Source organism: Diuraphis noxia, unplaced genomic scaffold (genome assembly GCF_037042655.1).
Source record: "Diuraphis noxia isolate RWA-SAM2 unplaced genomic scaffold, SU_Dnox_SAM2 contig0003, whole genome shotgun sequence".
In the NCBI taxonomy this organism is placed as follows: domain Eukaryota; kingdom Metazoa; phylum Arthropoda; class Insecta; order Hemiptera; family Aphididae; genus Diuraphis; species Diuraphis noxia.
This window is the reverse complement of record NW_028301713.1, coordinates 18,287,569-18,302,168: the sequence shown is the minus strand read 5'-3', so window position 1 is coordinate 18,302,168 and position 14,600 is coordinate 18,287,569. Positions and strand designations below refer to the sequence as shown.

At 30.6% G+C, this 14,600-nt stretch overlaps 1 protein-coding gene across 5 annotated transcripts in view; it reads right to left on the bottom strand.

Annotated features, from left to right (window-relative positions):
* Window positions 1-14,600, bottom strand: part of mtd (TLD domain-containing protein mustard) — a 185,872-nt gene that overhangs the window by 132,962 nt on the left and 38,310 nt on the right. For 4 of the 5 annotated variants that reach the window (XM_015508802.2, XM_015508804.2, XM_015508805.2 and 1 more), the window contains exon 2: window positions 2,558-3,319. The exons of the other annotated variant lie outside the window; for it this stretch is intronic. In XM_015508802.2, the coding sequence (XP_015364288.2) occupies window positions 2,558-2,937 (380 nt within the window). In that variant the 5' untranslated portion in view covers window positions 2,938-3,319. The remainder of the gene's footprint in view (window positions 1-2,557; window positions 3,320-14,600) is intronic. 5 annotated transcript variants of the gene reach the window in all.

Here is a 14,600-nt window from a genome sequence, read left to right as displayed (position 1 = left end):
TGTCGTCACGCCTATTCGCGCGAACAAGTTAACACACTATATAATAGGATATTAGAATTGTATACATTATTTATGCAACTATGTTTAAGTTGTGCTCTTGATGAAAATTACATCAGTAATATCATTATAGTTATCCTCAGAAATATGGTAAACTACAATAGAATGATTTACTTTCACCCACTCTATTATTATATATATCTGACACTACATAATTTATTTTATCAAGATCATTTTTCACTGCTGACCTGGGAATGGTCACAGCAAATAGCAATATACGTGTTTATCAAGCATTTAAGAGTTATTATTTAATAATATTATCTTTTATAGTAAAATATGGAGAAAGGCAAATTATAACAAATAAAATTATTTAAATGATTTAAATCTAATTGATCTCAATAAAAACCTACATTTTAGCAATCAACTGAACTGTCAATGTACCTATCTTGTAATGATTATAAAAAGTAATAAAATAACTAATAAGGGACCTAATAATTATAATTTATATCTAATAACAAATAAATTATGAATAATGATAATGTACTAAAACTAATATCAAAATCTATAATGTAATTTTGAATTGTATTTTATAATTCTATTATAATGCCATAAACCCGCAGATAAACATAAAGATAAACATACACACTATACAAGTTATTATTTTAAACCAGAAAAGGTATATTTGATTAACATTTTTTTTGGAAGTCTCAATATTTATTTTAGCCCAGAATTATGTTTAACAGCTCCAATAGACCGTTTAAATTATGGAAATGTAAAAAAAAAATCCTGTTGTAGCTTCGTGATTCGTAAAAATAATACAAATTAAATGTTTTAAAATATGAACACTAAAAAATAAAATATTGCATATTTTTATACCAACCAAGGTTTCACAAAAAAAAACAACCTTATTTTGAATATTATTAAACTAAGTATCTACCTGTATTGCACGTGAAATAACTAGGCGAAGAATTCTATGTATGTATTTGCACTTTTTACAGTTTACCTGATAATAATTTTTATTGATCGATATATTATAGCCGATAGGGCGGTAACTATAATACGTACTGGTATATCAAATTAAATTTCCTCCCGTGCAGTCATGTCTTCCCCTCAGCTATACACGAAAAAACTTCCCCCAACATTAGATGCGATTATATGATCAACATATATACACCCATTCAAGACGAAAATCAAACATTGATTCACAACTAATTGAACTAATAACTAAATTTCGAAAAAAAGCAATACAATCTAAACGAAAATATATTTACTATAGAATAATTCGTATCAAACACACATACATTTTATGTTTACCTTGAGTATATATGTATAATAACATAATGATTATCAGAACACAACCATTGTCAGTAAAATAACTTTTACATAAATTAATTTTTTCGTCCAATTATATTATCTATTAAAATACACTTATTATAGCTACATCTAATATTCTAATATTCGTCGATATATCTATATAAACATTTTGTAGTTGGCAATATATCTACGTCCTACAACCACGATATTATAGAATAGGCGGGATTTTTTTTAACGCCGTCGATCGTAAAGTCCATTTCTATTTTCAATATTATTTTCTCCGATAATAACAGACATCGAGCTTAGTGTAATGCCATGTTTAATAATAAAATAGGTAGATGTACAATATATACGCATCTATGTAAGCATAAAAACAAAACGCCGTTAACGCTAAGAAAGGTGTTGAAACACTAAAAAAAAAACTCGTAAAGCTATAATTTATAGCTTTTGCTTAAAGGTCTCTAGGAAGAATATAGGGAGGAAACTATTCATGTACTGCATTATACACGTTTCACGCACGGCCAAAAGTTTCCTACAGCGACATCTCGCGGGACCAGCGGCTATACTTTTTATGGAATATAGTCCTATACTATACCTAGGTCTTAAGAGAACATCGTAACCGCATATTATGTTGCACTTGTCACCGTCTTATAAATGTGCAACTATTGTGTACAGCAATTTCAATCTTGTATAGCTACCTTTAATAATAGAGTTAGCTGACCTGGGATCAAACTTTAAGGTACTTATAAAGACGTCATACGTGTTTTCTAGAGAATTTTTTCACGATAATTCAATTTTTAAGCAAATTATGGTGTATCTAAAACATTTCTATTTAGAAATGCTCAAAGGAAGTTCGCTTAGATCTAATAAGGTATCGTAACGATTCCATAGTGTTCTAAAAATCGCTTATACCTTTGAAATAGATAATAAATCAATATTCACTCTTTAATATTACCCAAGGTCACTTCACAAAATTGTAATTATTGCTGAACACAAACTTGATATACCTAGCCTGGCTGACCTGCACTTCATGTTTGTAACCTTTTAACTACCGTGGTAGTTAACGTTTCAACTCACAGAACCCCAAACCCACGTCATAACCGGAACTTAGGACTCTCGAGTCATCGATTATTCTCACAATGCCAAGTGTCATAAAAGGCACATTTTTTCTCTCACTTAATAGGTAGGTATAAGATATAACTATTTTCTTAATAAATCTATCGTAATTATATTGGTGATTATTTACCGAGACCAATTATCGTGGGCGAAGATGTTCCACCAGCTGGATCGTTTGGACTTGTAGTAAGCGGACTCGCGCGCACTGGTGTCCAACTGTTCGGCGTCGGGTATGGGCGAGAGCACGGACACGCTCTTTCGGCGCTTCTTGTCCAGCCGCCCCATTTGCCACGACTTCCGGCGGTTCCTGCGCTCGGGCGGCGACATCGGTGGCTTACCTCCTCCTCCGACGCCGCCGCCGCCGCTGTCTTCACCTCTTCCGCAATCCTCGGCGGTCTCCTGCAGGATGGCCAGGCCGCCGTTCCATTTCTTGTTCTTCGGCGAGTCTTCCTCGACGTTATTGTTGGTGCACGACTCGGCCGTCGCCGAAGATATGTATAAGTCTTCCATTTTCCGGTACGAACCCACCGCGGTCGTGTCGAACGCGCAGGCGTGCGCGCTCGGGCGTCTAACGGCTAACTCGGCGATTTTGACTACGTGGGGACCGGATAACCGGACGAGTGGATGGTCGGACGACTGAGGGACGGTGCGAATTATACGATTATAACGTAATATTATGCATGCACCCGCGGTGCACTATAATATAATAATAATATTGTTATTACAACGGATCAAGGCGCGCAGGTGCATCCGAACGGCGTTATGGCATAACTGTGACAAGACAATTGGTGTGCTCTCTGAACGACGTACATGCGACGCGAGCATAAAGTTTTCTGGTCTAGGTTTACAGAGCAGTGTATCGACTACCGGAAAAAAAAAGCTGAACTCGAATCTACAAAAACAAAAAACCCATAATGTATTATTATAATCGACAAAAGTTTTTCAAACCCACACAGAGACGTACCAACGTATACCAGATCATATAATATAACATAATATTATGACCACAATATACCCATACACGATATGACTATACAAGTGGTGCGATGAACAGGTGTTCATATAATATAGGTACATAGTATAAGACAAAAGCAATAATAAATATAACAGGTAGGTATCCATTTTTTACTAAAATGTGTGCGCATATAGACATCATGAAATTAAACATCATGTGTTATCAAAACAATATACCTATTATTTAAGTGTTGTAGGCTAGGAGAACCATCATATATACGTCCCGTTTAAAAAGTGGTGTCCCTTTTTTGAGCATCATGTCACGTTTTTTGTGGTTGAGCCAAAATTGTTTGTCCCGTTTTTTTTTTATAAATAAATAATATTATGTTTAACCAGTATAATACGAGTATACTCACCTACATTGCAATATTTATTAAACTAACGCATCCGATAGTTCTACTTGTTAAAACATATACCTTTATGACTCATAAGCGTATATATAGATTGGTTAGGTATAAATAAATAAATGCACTTGTGCAATTACTCAATCACTAAATATGTATTTAATTTTTATTAAACAATTTTCTGTACGTAACAAAACTTTGCAGGACTTATATATAGGTATAATGATACAATATATATCTGCAGGGGCAGTCAAACTTTTTTTGCCCGCGATCTAATAAAAATAAACTTCACTTACGAGGATCGATTTCTATAAATAAAATTTGTATTATTATTATTAAACATCTATATTATTATTAAAAAACGTACCTGTATAATGTGTATATTGACATAGGTAGGTACATGAAGTTATATAAATTAATTGCGATTAAGTCTCATTAGTCTTCATAAGTGATCATACAATCGCCTCTGAATTTTAGAAAATCTATAATTTCAGGAAGTTAACACTATATATGTATATTATACATCATCAAATCAAATTACGATTCTGGGCGATAGCCTTTATGGGCTTAAATTTGAATTAATAAAATAACAATAATTTAGCTTATAGAATAAGATAAGACGGTAAATGTGTGTATACTCGTATGTTATATATGTACAAAATACACTGATTTTTCATCTGTGCAACATTGAGTATACAGATGTAGGTTAATCATCGTCACATTTGATAATCACATTAATTTTATCAAACTTATAAACTGAAATGTTCTGCCAGTAAGGTTATAAATATTTATTACATACCTAAATATTTATACCTATATACTATAAGTATTCATTTCTTAATTTTGCTGACTAAATAAGTGATTGGAATATTATAATTGTTTTCGACGTGTTTCGTGTGTTAAGTAAAACCGCATGTGTTTTTACATACGAGATGATCTGTTACAGATATCAATAAGTTATAACTTTTGTGAAAATAGTGTTTATACATAATTTGATGTTAATGAAAAAGAACATTCGAAAATTACACTTGTTACAACTTTTTACTGTTAAATTTTTTATTTCGTACTTTAAAGCAGAATATTTTGAGATTTCTTAAAATGAAATTAACGAATACCCACTTAGTTAGTAATAACATAAGTATATTTTTAATTCGAGATGAGCAGAGTAGTAGACCAACGTTTTTCGAGATACCTCGGCCACTCTACTCCACTCATCCAAACTTAAAATTAACCGAAATTCTAACTAATTACTCGCAAAAAATTCAATATTTATGTACCGAAATGCTTACTCAGAAACATATTTAACTTAAGAATAAGAAATTAAATGTTTGCGTGTTGTAATTAAAAAAAAAAAGTAAAAACTTCTTAGGAATAACGAGAACACTTATTAAATAAATATTAATCATAATAATGTACATCGATGGATTTCACACTTTCGTTGTTTTAATGCAACACAATGTGAATGATATATTATACACTTGAATGGTTGAATACGGTGTGCAGATTCAAAAACGTATATACATAATAAATAAATAAATATATATTATATATTTATAATATAATATAGCGTGGAAGCTCACGCCCAAGGATTATCTATGTAACGCATGCGGTTACGGCCATCGTGTGTCAAACTGTTTAGATTAACATGTCAAATATTCACGTGGGAGTTGGTTGAAAGTACTTAAAACTTAATCGTATTTTCAGCACACCTGAGCTCGTCGGAACAAAACCATCAAGAGCCAAAATTAATTGTGTTTATGTAGTAAAAATAATCCCTCGTCCTTTTTTTTTTAAGTGTTTTAATACGTTTTACAAATTAATAGTTGTATATATTATATAAAAAAAAACACAGATAAAGGTAATAGGTTCATATTTTCTTTCGCGCGTTCGTTAAACCGTGTCGCTGAAACATAATATGCCGTTCGGTAGGAATAGGTACTACAATTATCTATACTAACAAATGTACCTACCGCCGAAGTGCTTAACAATATCGATTGTGTGTATTGAAATGAATTTGGTGTTTGCGATAATTTAGTAAACCGGTAAACACCATAATATTATAATTTATAATAAACGTATTATTATAATATAATATTATGTTACGCATTAACGCGTCCACGTGGCTTGTTTTAAATGTTTTAATAATTAATGATTTAGAAAATAATGCAAAGTATACACTATACAACCATAGTATTATTATAATTTAAATTGTTATCGTGCGTGATATTTATTTTTATAATTTTTCAATAAATACACTAGCTTCGAAGGCTTCTTGTTGTTTCAGTATGACATAATCGTCGTCCGTCGATACGTTACTAACGATTCTATAGTTTAAAACCGATTATTACTACTACACAATGGTATAGCAGCTCTGATTTCGGAAGCGGACAGTAATCCTGTGTACAGTTCTATTGGCTCGTTTTCGGTATAAACGTCATGCGCACACACTATACCTATCGTACTATATATATTTGTATATGTATAGCCGTGTACAGAAAATCCTTTAACTACCCCACTACACCCACCCCACCACCATGGTTCAAATAATTTCATCCCTTCCATTCCCCTCTTCGTATATAATATGTAATGAATATCTCAACAAATCGTCTTTCCTCTATCCGACGATAAATGTTTTCTTCTTTTTGTCCGCGCTGTTTTTGTTTTTATTTTATTTACTTTTTCTTTTCTCACTTCAACAAGATTGATCGCTTTCAAGTTGCAGGTCCTGCAGCCTACTTGGCGGCAGCCTTACCGGCGGCTCGCGTCTATGGTTTTTTTTTTTTTTGATGAATGGCCTCAGCAAATTGGAAACCATGCGCGATATTGGCACACAACCTCTGTAACATATTTTCCTCCGGTGATAAAATTTGTTTAAAAAAATAAACCCCGGCCGACGGATGATTTTCATATTTTAAGAAACAATAATAACGTTGCTAATGGCCCATGTCACCGAAGCTATAAAGATCAATAAAAAAAAAAAAAAATAATAACGTCAAGAAAAAATACGAAACCCATTATTGCAGTGGCAGCACGAGGTACATAATATTATTAATCTTATTCGGAAATGATTTTTATTTTCAACGATCACTTCAGCTTTGAAAGAAATGCAACCAAGTTTAATTTAAAAGTAACTCATCGCTTATCAAAATGTAAACAATGAAAATACTATAAAATTATTAAAATTATTAGATTTCGATGGAAAACCGATGGAAACAAAGGTTTTTTTTAAATAACATTTTTCAATTTTATAAACGAAGATTTATTTTTATTTTTATTTAAACGAATTTAACTTAAACTAATGACAGTTATATTTACGTGTCGAAGAATATGTTATATGCATTTTTTACTAATTTTAAAGCTGCTTCATATAGAAATACTTACATTGTTTTCACTCGACAATGCAAATTATTTGCATAAATTTTCACAGTAAATACAAATATGTTTAAGTAAACACTAAAGTAAAGTAAAGTAATAATATTCATATTATATGGGTTACAGGCACGATTTTCCGAATTCGGGTAATTCGTAGCTGTGCCCACTCACATACTCAGAGGTTGAAATAATATTTAGTGCTTAAATCTATTTATTAGTATATTAATTTCAAATTACAAAAAAAAAAACCAAAATTTTAACCTTGAAGTCAAACAGATTTACGTTGCGCTTGATTTCCGCATATATAATGTCATTCAATAAGTCTAACGCACGAATTAAATTCAATTGACACACTTAACTAATTGTCAAGTTTTCTTAAAATGTTGAAAAATGTTTTTTTTTTTACTTGAAAATAAATATGTATTTTTTGAACACCTAGGTATTACTTTACTCACTACCTACGTTTGAAGATAATTATTTTCATGGAGGAATTTCAAATAACAAATAGTTTGTTTTTAACACATAAATTCATGTTTTTCAAGTATACATTTCAATAATTTGTCACGGAATAAAATACTTATTGTGGCATTCTAAGATAATATACATTATTATCTAGAACATTTTAAGTAAATATAGTAATGATACAATTTAGAAAAAAATGATAAAAGCTCTTCTTTTACAAGAATTTAATTCAGGGCCATTTGAACATTAATATTCATTATTTTAATAATTTATGGTTAAAACTTTTCACAGTTGAAGTAAACCGTTTAACCAATTTATTGTTTTCACCGAAAATACCGTGAAAACTTTTACATGCTTATATAACACACAATTTTCAATAAAATCATAAGGTAAAAATACGATTGAGAAATGAGAATACAATATTATATTGTATAATAATACGGTTATATTAATATTTAAATATTAGTTTATTTCAAACCTAATTCAGTTTAATACTTATTCATTTCACCAGGTATTGCTATTAAATAATTAATAGATAATGCTCACAAAAAAAATTTACAAATACTCGTAAAAAAATTATTATTTGAAAATTCCAATAATAATTAAGTTCCAATTCTGAATGATAAAGATAAGTTATAGCAAAATAACGAATCCAACAAAAAAGTACCTCTTTAGTCACTTCTGACGTCATGTAAGAAAAGCAAATTTTTAAATCAATAAATATATAAACCTAAATTAAGATTATTCTTAAGTACCATTTCACATTTTTATTTCCACTATTAAATTATACCTACATAGCAATAAATATTAATTATTAATACATTTTATTAATAACCCACATAAAACAAATAAAATTATAAAATTATTCTATTTAAAATTAAATATAAAAGATGAAAATACTTTACTCTAATGGAATTTTGCTGTTTCATAAGTAAATAAAGTTAAAATGATTTATTACGAATAATACAAACCAGATTTATGACAGTATAATTTAAATAGCAAAACAAATATTATATACCAATTCATACAACTTAATAATATTCACGTTACTAAATGAAAACGAAATTAGATTATAGTTTCTAATTAAAAGAGCGTGTTTGTTTGTGCATACGTATTTTATTTTGAGTCCTATTTTTTTATTTTAGATTTACACACAACAAACACGACTGTTGGACGGGGTCTTTAAAATATTTGTTGTATAGAATACCACTCTACAACAGTACTCTATGTACTGCTATATAGGTACAAATAACAATTTGAAAATAAAAAAATTGGTAGTACAGATGTAAATATATTGTAGGTAGAATTTGTGTAGTTCGACATGATTTTGTACTGGATTTTACAAGACATATGATGAATTGATTTTTACATTGAGTGTGTAAAATATATAAATAATTGATTTAATTTTGAAGTATATAATGCACACATGTTTTGCATGGTAAAAGTTGTTTCATATATACGAACTAAAAAATAATAATGTGATTATTAATTGACGCAATGTAAATATTGGCATGTATGTGCACAGTACCTATATGTCACGCTTTGATATTGGGGATTTAGTTTCTCCTGAGGTGAAATTGTGTGCGTTAAACGAACCATTGAAATGAAATTCACACTCAATGATGGTTATACGCGAGGTGAAGAGGGACACGCCAGTAGCTGTTATGTATGGGCGGGGTGAAACCCTTTTGTGAAAGTTTTAATGTCTCTAATGGGTTAGTGCTTTTCTACTAAGTTTTCCACAAAGCTGAATGTGTATATGAAAATCGATACATATACGGATCTGGAGTGGTGGGTACAGAGGAGGGTTAAATTAACAGGCACAAAAAGAAATTACCAAAGTTCACTAAAAGCCTTGACACACGAGCTGTTATATTGGAAATGGCCGATTAATCCACACATCTGACAAGGTCAAAAAAATTCACGATCGTTTTCACAGCGCACAGCATAACGAAAAAAACGATCAACGACTTAAAAAAAAAAAAATAAAAAAATGCGCAATACGACAAAATATTATACATAAACAACAATAATACACCTACGAATAAGAAGCGTCTAGCAGTCGATCCATTACTAAAAATGTAGTACATTATATTATATTATATTATGGTATATACGCCAAGCAGTAGAGGTGAACTGCAGGCAATGGCGATGGCGATAGCAATAAATATTCAACCGGGCCACTGTATTACCATGTGTTTAATGATCTTACACTAGATAACAGTGACTTACAAAGCGGTCAATGTTTATAAACATCACATCAAGCTTGTATAATAATATACCTTAGAGTCCGTTCAGGTCTTGCAGAAACTAAGGCAACGCTAAGCGTGTACAATATAAAAATGCTCCCTCCTTCTCGACAACCAGCTCTTTTCACCCATTCCGTCATTCCGTGGCGTGTGTTCAGTGTCCACATAGATTACAGGGAATTGTATTCACAATAGAATAATGTAATAAATATTTAGTATAATTACACCGGTATGATATTATTATATACATCCGACTTCGGTAAATAACCGTTACCGCGTTGGCTCCAAAATTGATAGTAAATATTCAACTAGGTATTATGTACTGAGTATCAGAAAATTATAAAAACGAGTAAATTGCTTGTGATATATAAATGTATTTAATCAAATGAAAAATTGGTTTTAATTCCCAAAACAATGACAAAAACATAAAAAATTATCTAACACAAGCTTATGGTTCATTTATATTTTATCTAAAAAATACGTCGTAGTCAAAGCTAAGGTACTCATTGGCAAAAATCATCAAACGGCGTATTTGGATAAATCTTAAAGTAGTTAGGTAGTGGCAGTAGCGCCCACGTAGGGTACCAAGTGGTGCAATTGCACTGGTTTCTCGTAGGTCCTGGGGCCTACATACATTCGGGGGCCCCACTCTGGTCTCTTGATCAGACACTATAAATACATAACTATTCATCTGGTCCATCTGAATATTTAGATCGTTGAATAAAGCGTAAAGAGTTGGCAGTGCCAAATATGCAAACAAATAAATTTGGGAGCCCTATAGTTATAACTGCACTGATTCGTGGAAAACCTGTGGGCGCCACTGGGTAGTGGTATGGAGAGATATACGATGAAGAAGGTGCGGGAATCTTCTCTGTTGACTAAAAAGCAGTTGATATCCACTAACAGAACATAACCAGATAATATATAAGTATGTTTAGAAACGTTACCTATATTATACGTTGTTTTCTAGCGATTCGGACGACTGCTCACACAAGCACCCAGGGCCTGATTTAGACATTTTGTGGCCTTAGGCAAAATAAAAAATGTGGCCCCTTGTTAACAGTAGCGTATATAGCCCCCCCTCCACAAATAAGTTGTATATAGCAAAATAATAATTTATTACAATTTAGTATTTACTTATACATTTTCACAAATTATAATATACATTTTTTTTTATCTCTACAGGCTACAGATTTTTTGTAACTATTATTTATTAATTAATATATATATAATATTATATATTTATTATTGATATTGAAAATAAAATTTAACATTTCTTTTATATTATTTATTAACCAAAAAAAACAGGAAACAATACATTTGTATAGGTACTTAAAATAGAAATAATTAATTTTGCTATTTTATAATACAACTTTTCTTGTATTTTTGTGTTAGTTGCTTTGTCTAGAAGCCGCTTGAAGCACCTGAGTATACCTGACTTATAGACGTGAAGTCATACAAGGGCAATTTAAATTTAAGAGAAAAGCAGAAAATGCGAAGAAATATTTCGTATCTACCAACTCAATAGTTTTTCGATCGCAAGAAGTCCACGGACACTTTAAATATAAAATGGTCCAATACTTAAAAATTGACCTCACTAAAAAGTTATGGTATAATGATTTTAAAAGATCTGACTTACAATCACGCATGATCCTCTAAAGAAATCCAAGAATTTTAAGATTCTTACAACATACGAGTTCTTTCACGATGAGTGATAATAAAATATACCTATACGTGATATAAATGTTAACCAAGATCACAAGTTTATTCACTAGAAAATTATATTGTTGACCCTTTCATCGAGTACATTTATTTAATATAATTTTTAGTAAAGAAAGTCATTACCTGGGTTTTTGATAATTTAAGCTGTACAAGTAAGCTTATTATAGACCTTCATCTCCAGAACAATACCAACGAATCTATAGATTTGCCTACAATATATATAATATATATGATAAACTAATATCTTCAACCAAAAACCATCAATATTATCGTTTTTCCTGATGTAATATTATATGATCATGGTCGTATCACCGATAACTGATATAATATCATCATAGTAAAATAAAACAAAGTGACATTATCGATTTACGAACAAAATTTGGAAACACACCGCTGCGTATATACGCAACACGGAAAAATACGATTTAAGGCGGTAAAAGGAACTGGTTAAGCCCTAGGGATTCACAAAAATTACATCTAAGTGTAAACACATCTATTACATATTATGTAAATTGGTCATAATGTTATAGAGTAATCTATTTAAAATTTATAATATCATGTACCGCAAAAATGAAAGTCGAATTGTCGATTTATAAATCATAATTCGTAAATTTTAAACCTATCACTATTAGGCAACAGTAACTAATTAATATTAATAATATTATGATGACGAAAATAATAAAATATAATTATTGACACTAACTAAACGGTAAACATAATATATTATTGTATCTCGATCAAACGACAAAACGATGCCGAATTTCGTTATTGTTATTATACAATAATCGCAAATATTCGCAACAGAGTGTAAATATTAAAATATAATACGTAGTACACCACACCGCAGTAAAGTTATAATGACAGAATGAAACATAATATTGTTACTAATGTAGTTATGTATATGTATACTTATCAAGTCGATAAATACAACCTGCGCAACCGTAAAGTGTATATCGTATATATCTAAAAAGCACCACAGATTTATGTATTGTAAATACTAAAATATCTAACTAATACTACTTGTGCATAATAAATTTAATTATTTTGAACACTATCGTCACTCCGATCATTGTATTTAAACGTATATTCTTTATACCTAATCGATAATTTTGCCCATCGGTCCGTATCTTTCGGATTAAAATATATTATATAGTTATATAATGTTCACCAACATATAACCACGGTAACACCTTCGGATGATGGTCATAATATAACCGCAATATTATTACTTGCACCTGAAACTTATTGTAGCCTGTAGGTGACATAATAATCATAATAATATATTGTTTTATCATTATTATATTTGAGATAAGTCATATTTTAGTCATGATGAACGATTTTTAAAGTACTAGCTTACAAGCGCACAGGATGGAATAATGGTAAATTAATTAATAACGACAATCTATACGCACGGATGTGTATTATAACTGCATGAGCCGCAACAGCTAGTTATATTTCTGATGTACACGTGCGAAAAAAAATAAAACAGAAGTTTGGGGACGGGAAAAAAATTACAATCCAAAACATATCCGGTTGCACTACACTAGGCATCAATGTCAAACAGCGATCGCTGTTATAACATACGGAGCTAGTGAATAACCGAGCATACTCACCCTCATTTTTCATTTTAATAACACTTTTCAAATTCAAACTTGAATAACGTAACATGACTTTTGTTTTTCAAATTGTTAATTTACCTAATTCAAAAATGTGAACGAGCAATTTTAAGCCATTATAATATTTAGGTATATAAATAATAGCATAGGTACCTAATTTGCAAATGGTCTTACAAAAATATAAAATAGATGTAATGTTATGTTTATTGGCTATAGAAGTTATTTTTATAAATTATAATTGTTCGAAGATTAGTATTAATATAAATACAAATTTTAAATCACCTTAGGGCCTAAGGCCTAGGCCCCAAATCTTCTAAACCCATTATCGTAGACCTAACAAACGCGATATTCAAATCAAAAAGTACTCGTTCGAAATTTGATTCTGATACGTCGATATTTCCAGAAGAATTATTCGCTAAATAATTCACAGTACGTCATAGAAAAGGGAGGTTCTTATTTTAAAAACATAAGTTTATATTTTCTTAGGGGACACAGTCATACAATGTCAGGACACTTTTTAAATAACACAATATATCTCAAGAATTTGAAATTCCCAAAATTTTGAATAACTGCATTATTAAAGAAAAAGAGGGTGAGAACATTCGATGAAACACTCTGTATCTTATTACAGTATAATAATGTGTGTTTTCTCTAGGAAAGTATGAAGCCTATACGCCATACGGATATCGTGTTATAACACCAACTGATATATTATTATTATATATTATGTATGTATAAGTAAAAATGGTTTACTCGTGCGCTCGCAAACACGTGTGTTTATGTTATTACGGATATTATAAATTATAATTGTGTGCGCGAGCGCGTTAATAAAAAAAGGTGGACTAACACGCATCTAGCTCGCGTCAAGACTCATCATCTATACACACAACACGCAATAAACAGACCAAGCTAAACGTGTATATTATATAAAGTATTATACTACAGAAACCAATTATTGGGTGTTTCGGCATTATATCTGAATGCATTTAAGACCTATTTTGGCCATTTTAAATATTAAAGTTTAGCCTATATTATACGATGAATACAATGCGTCCTTCCAACTGTTAAATTTATCTACTGCAACAGCAGCTCAAATATGATACTAAAACATCATAACAACGTCATCATATAGCGCTATCTGTTTATTAAATCTATGTATGTATAAATTATAATTACAAGAACGGAAGACACAAAAATTGTTATGATATACCTACAGGGCGATCCACCAATCATGCTCACCCCTATTTTTCCCTTAATAATGAACTGTTTTTGGTTTTTTGAATTTTTGAATATACCTACTCAAAGACCATATTTTCAAATTTTCAAATTTTCAAATTTTTTTAGATTAAATATAAAAGTATGTAAAGAGTTTTCTGTAGTGATACAAACTTTAT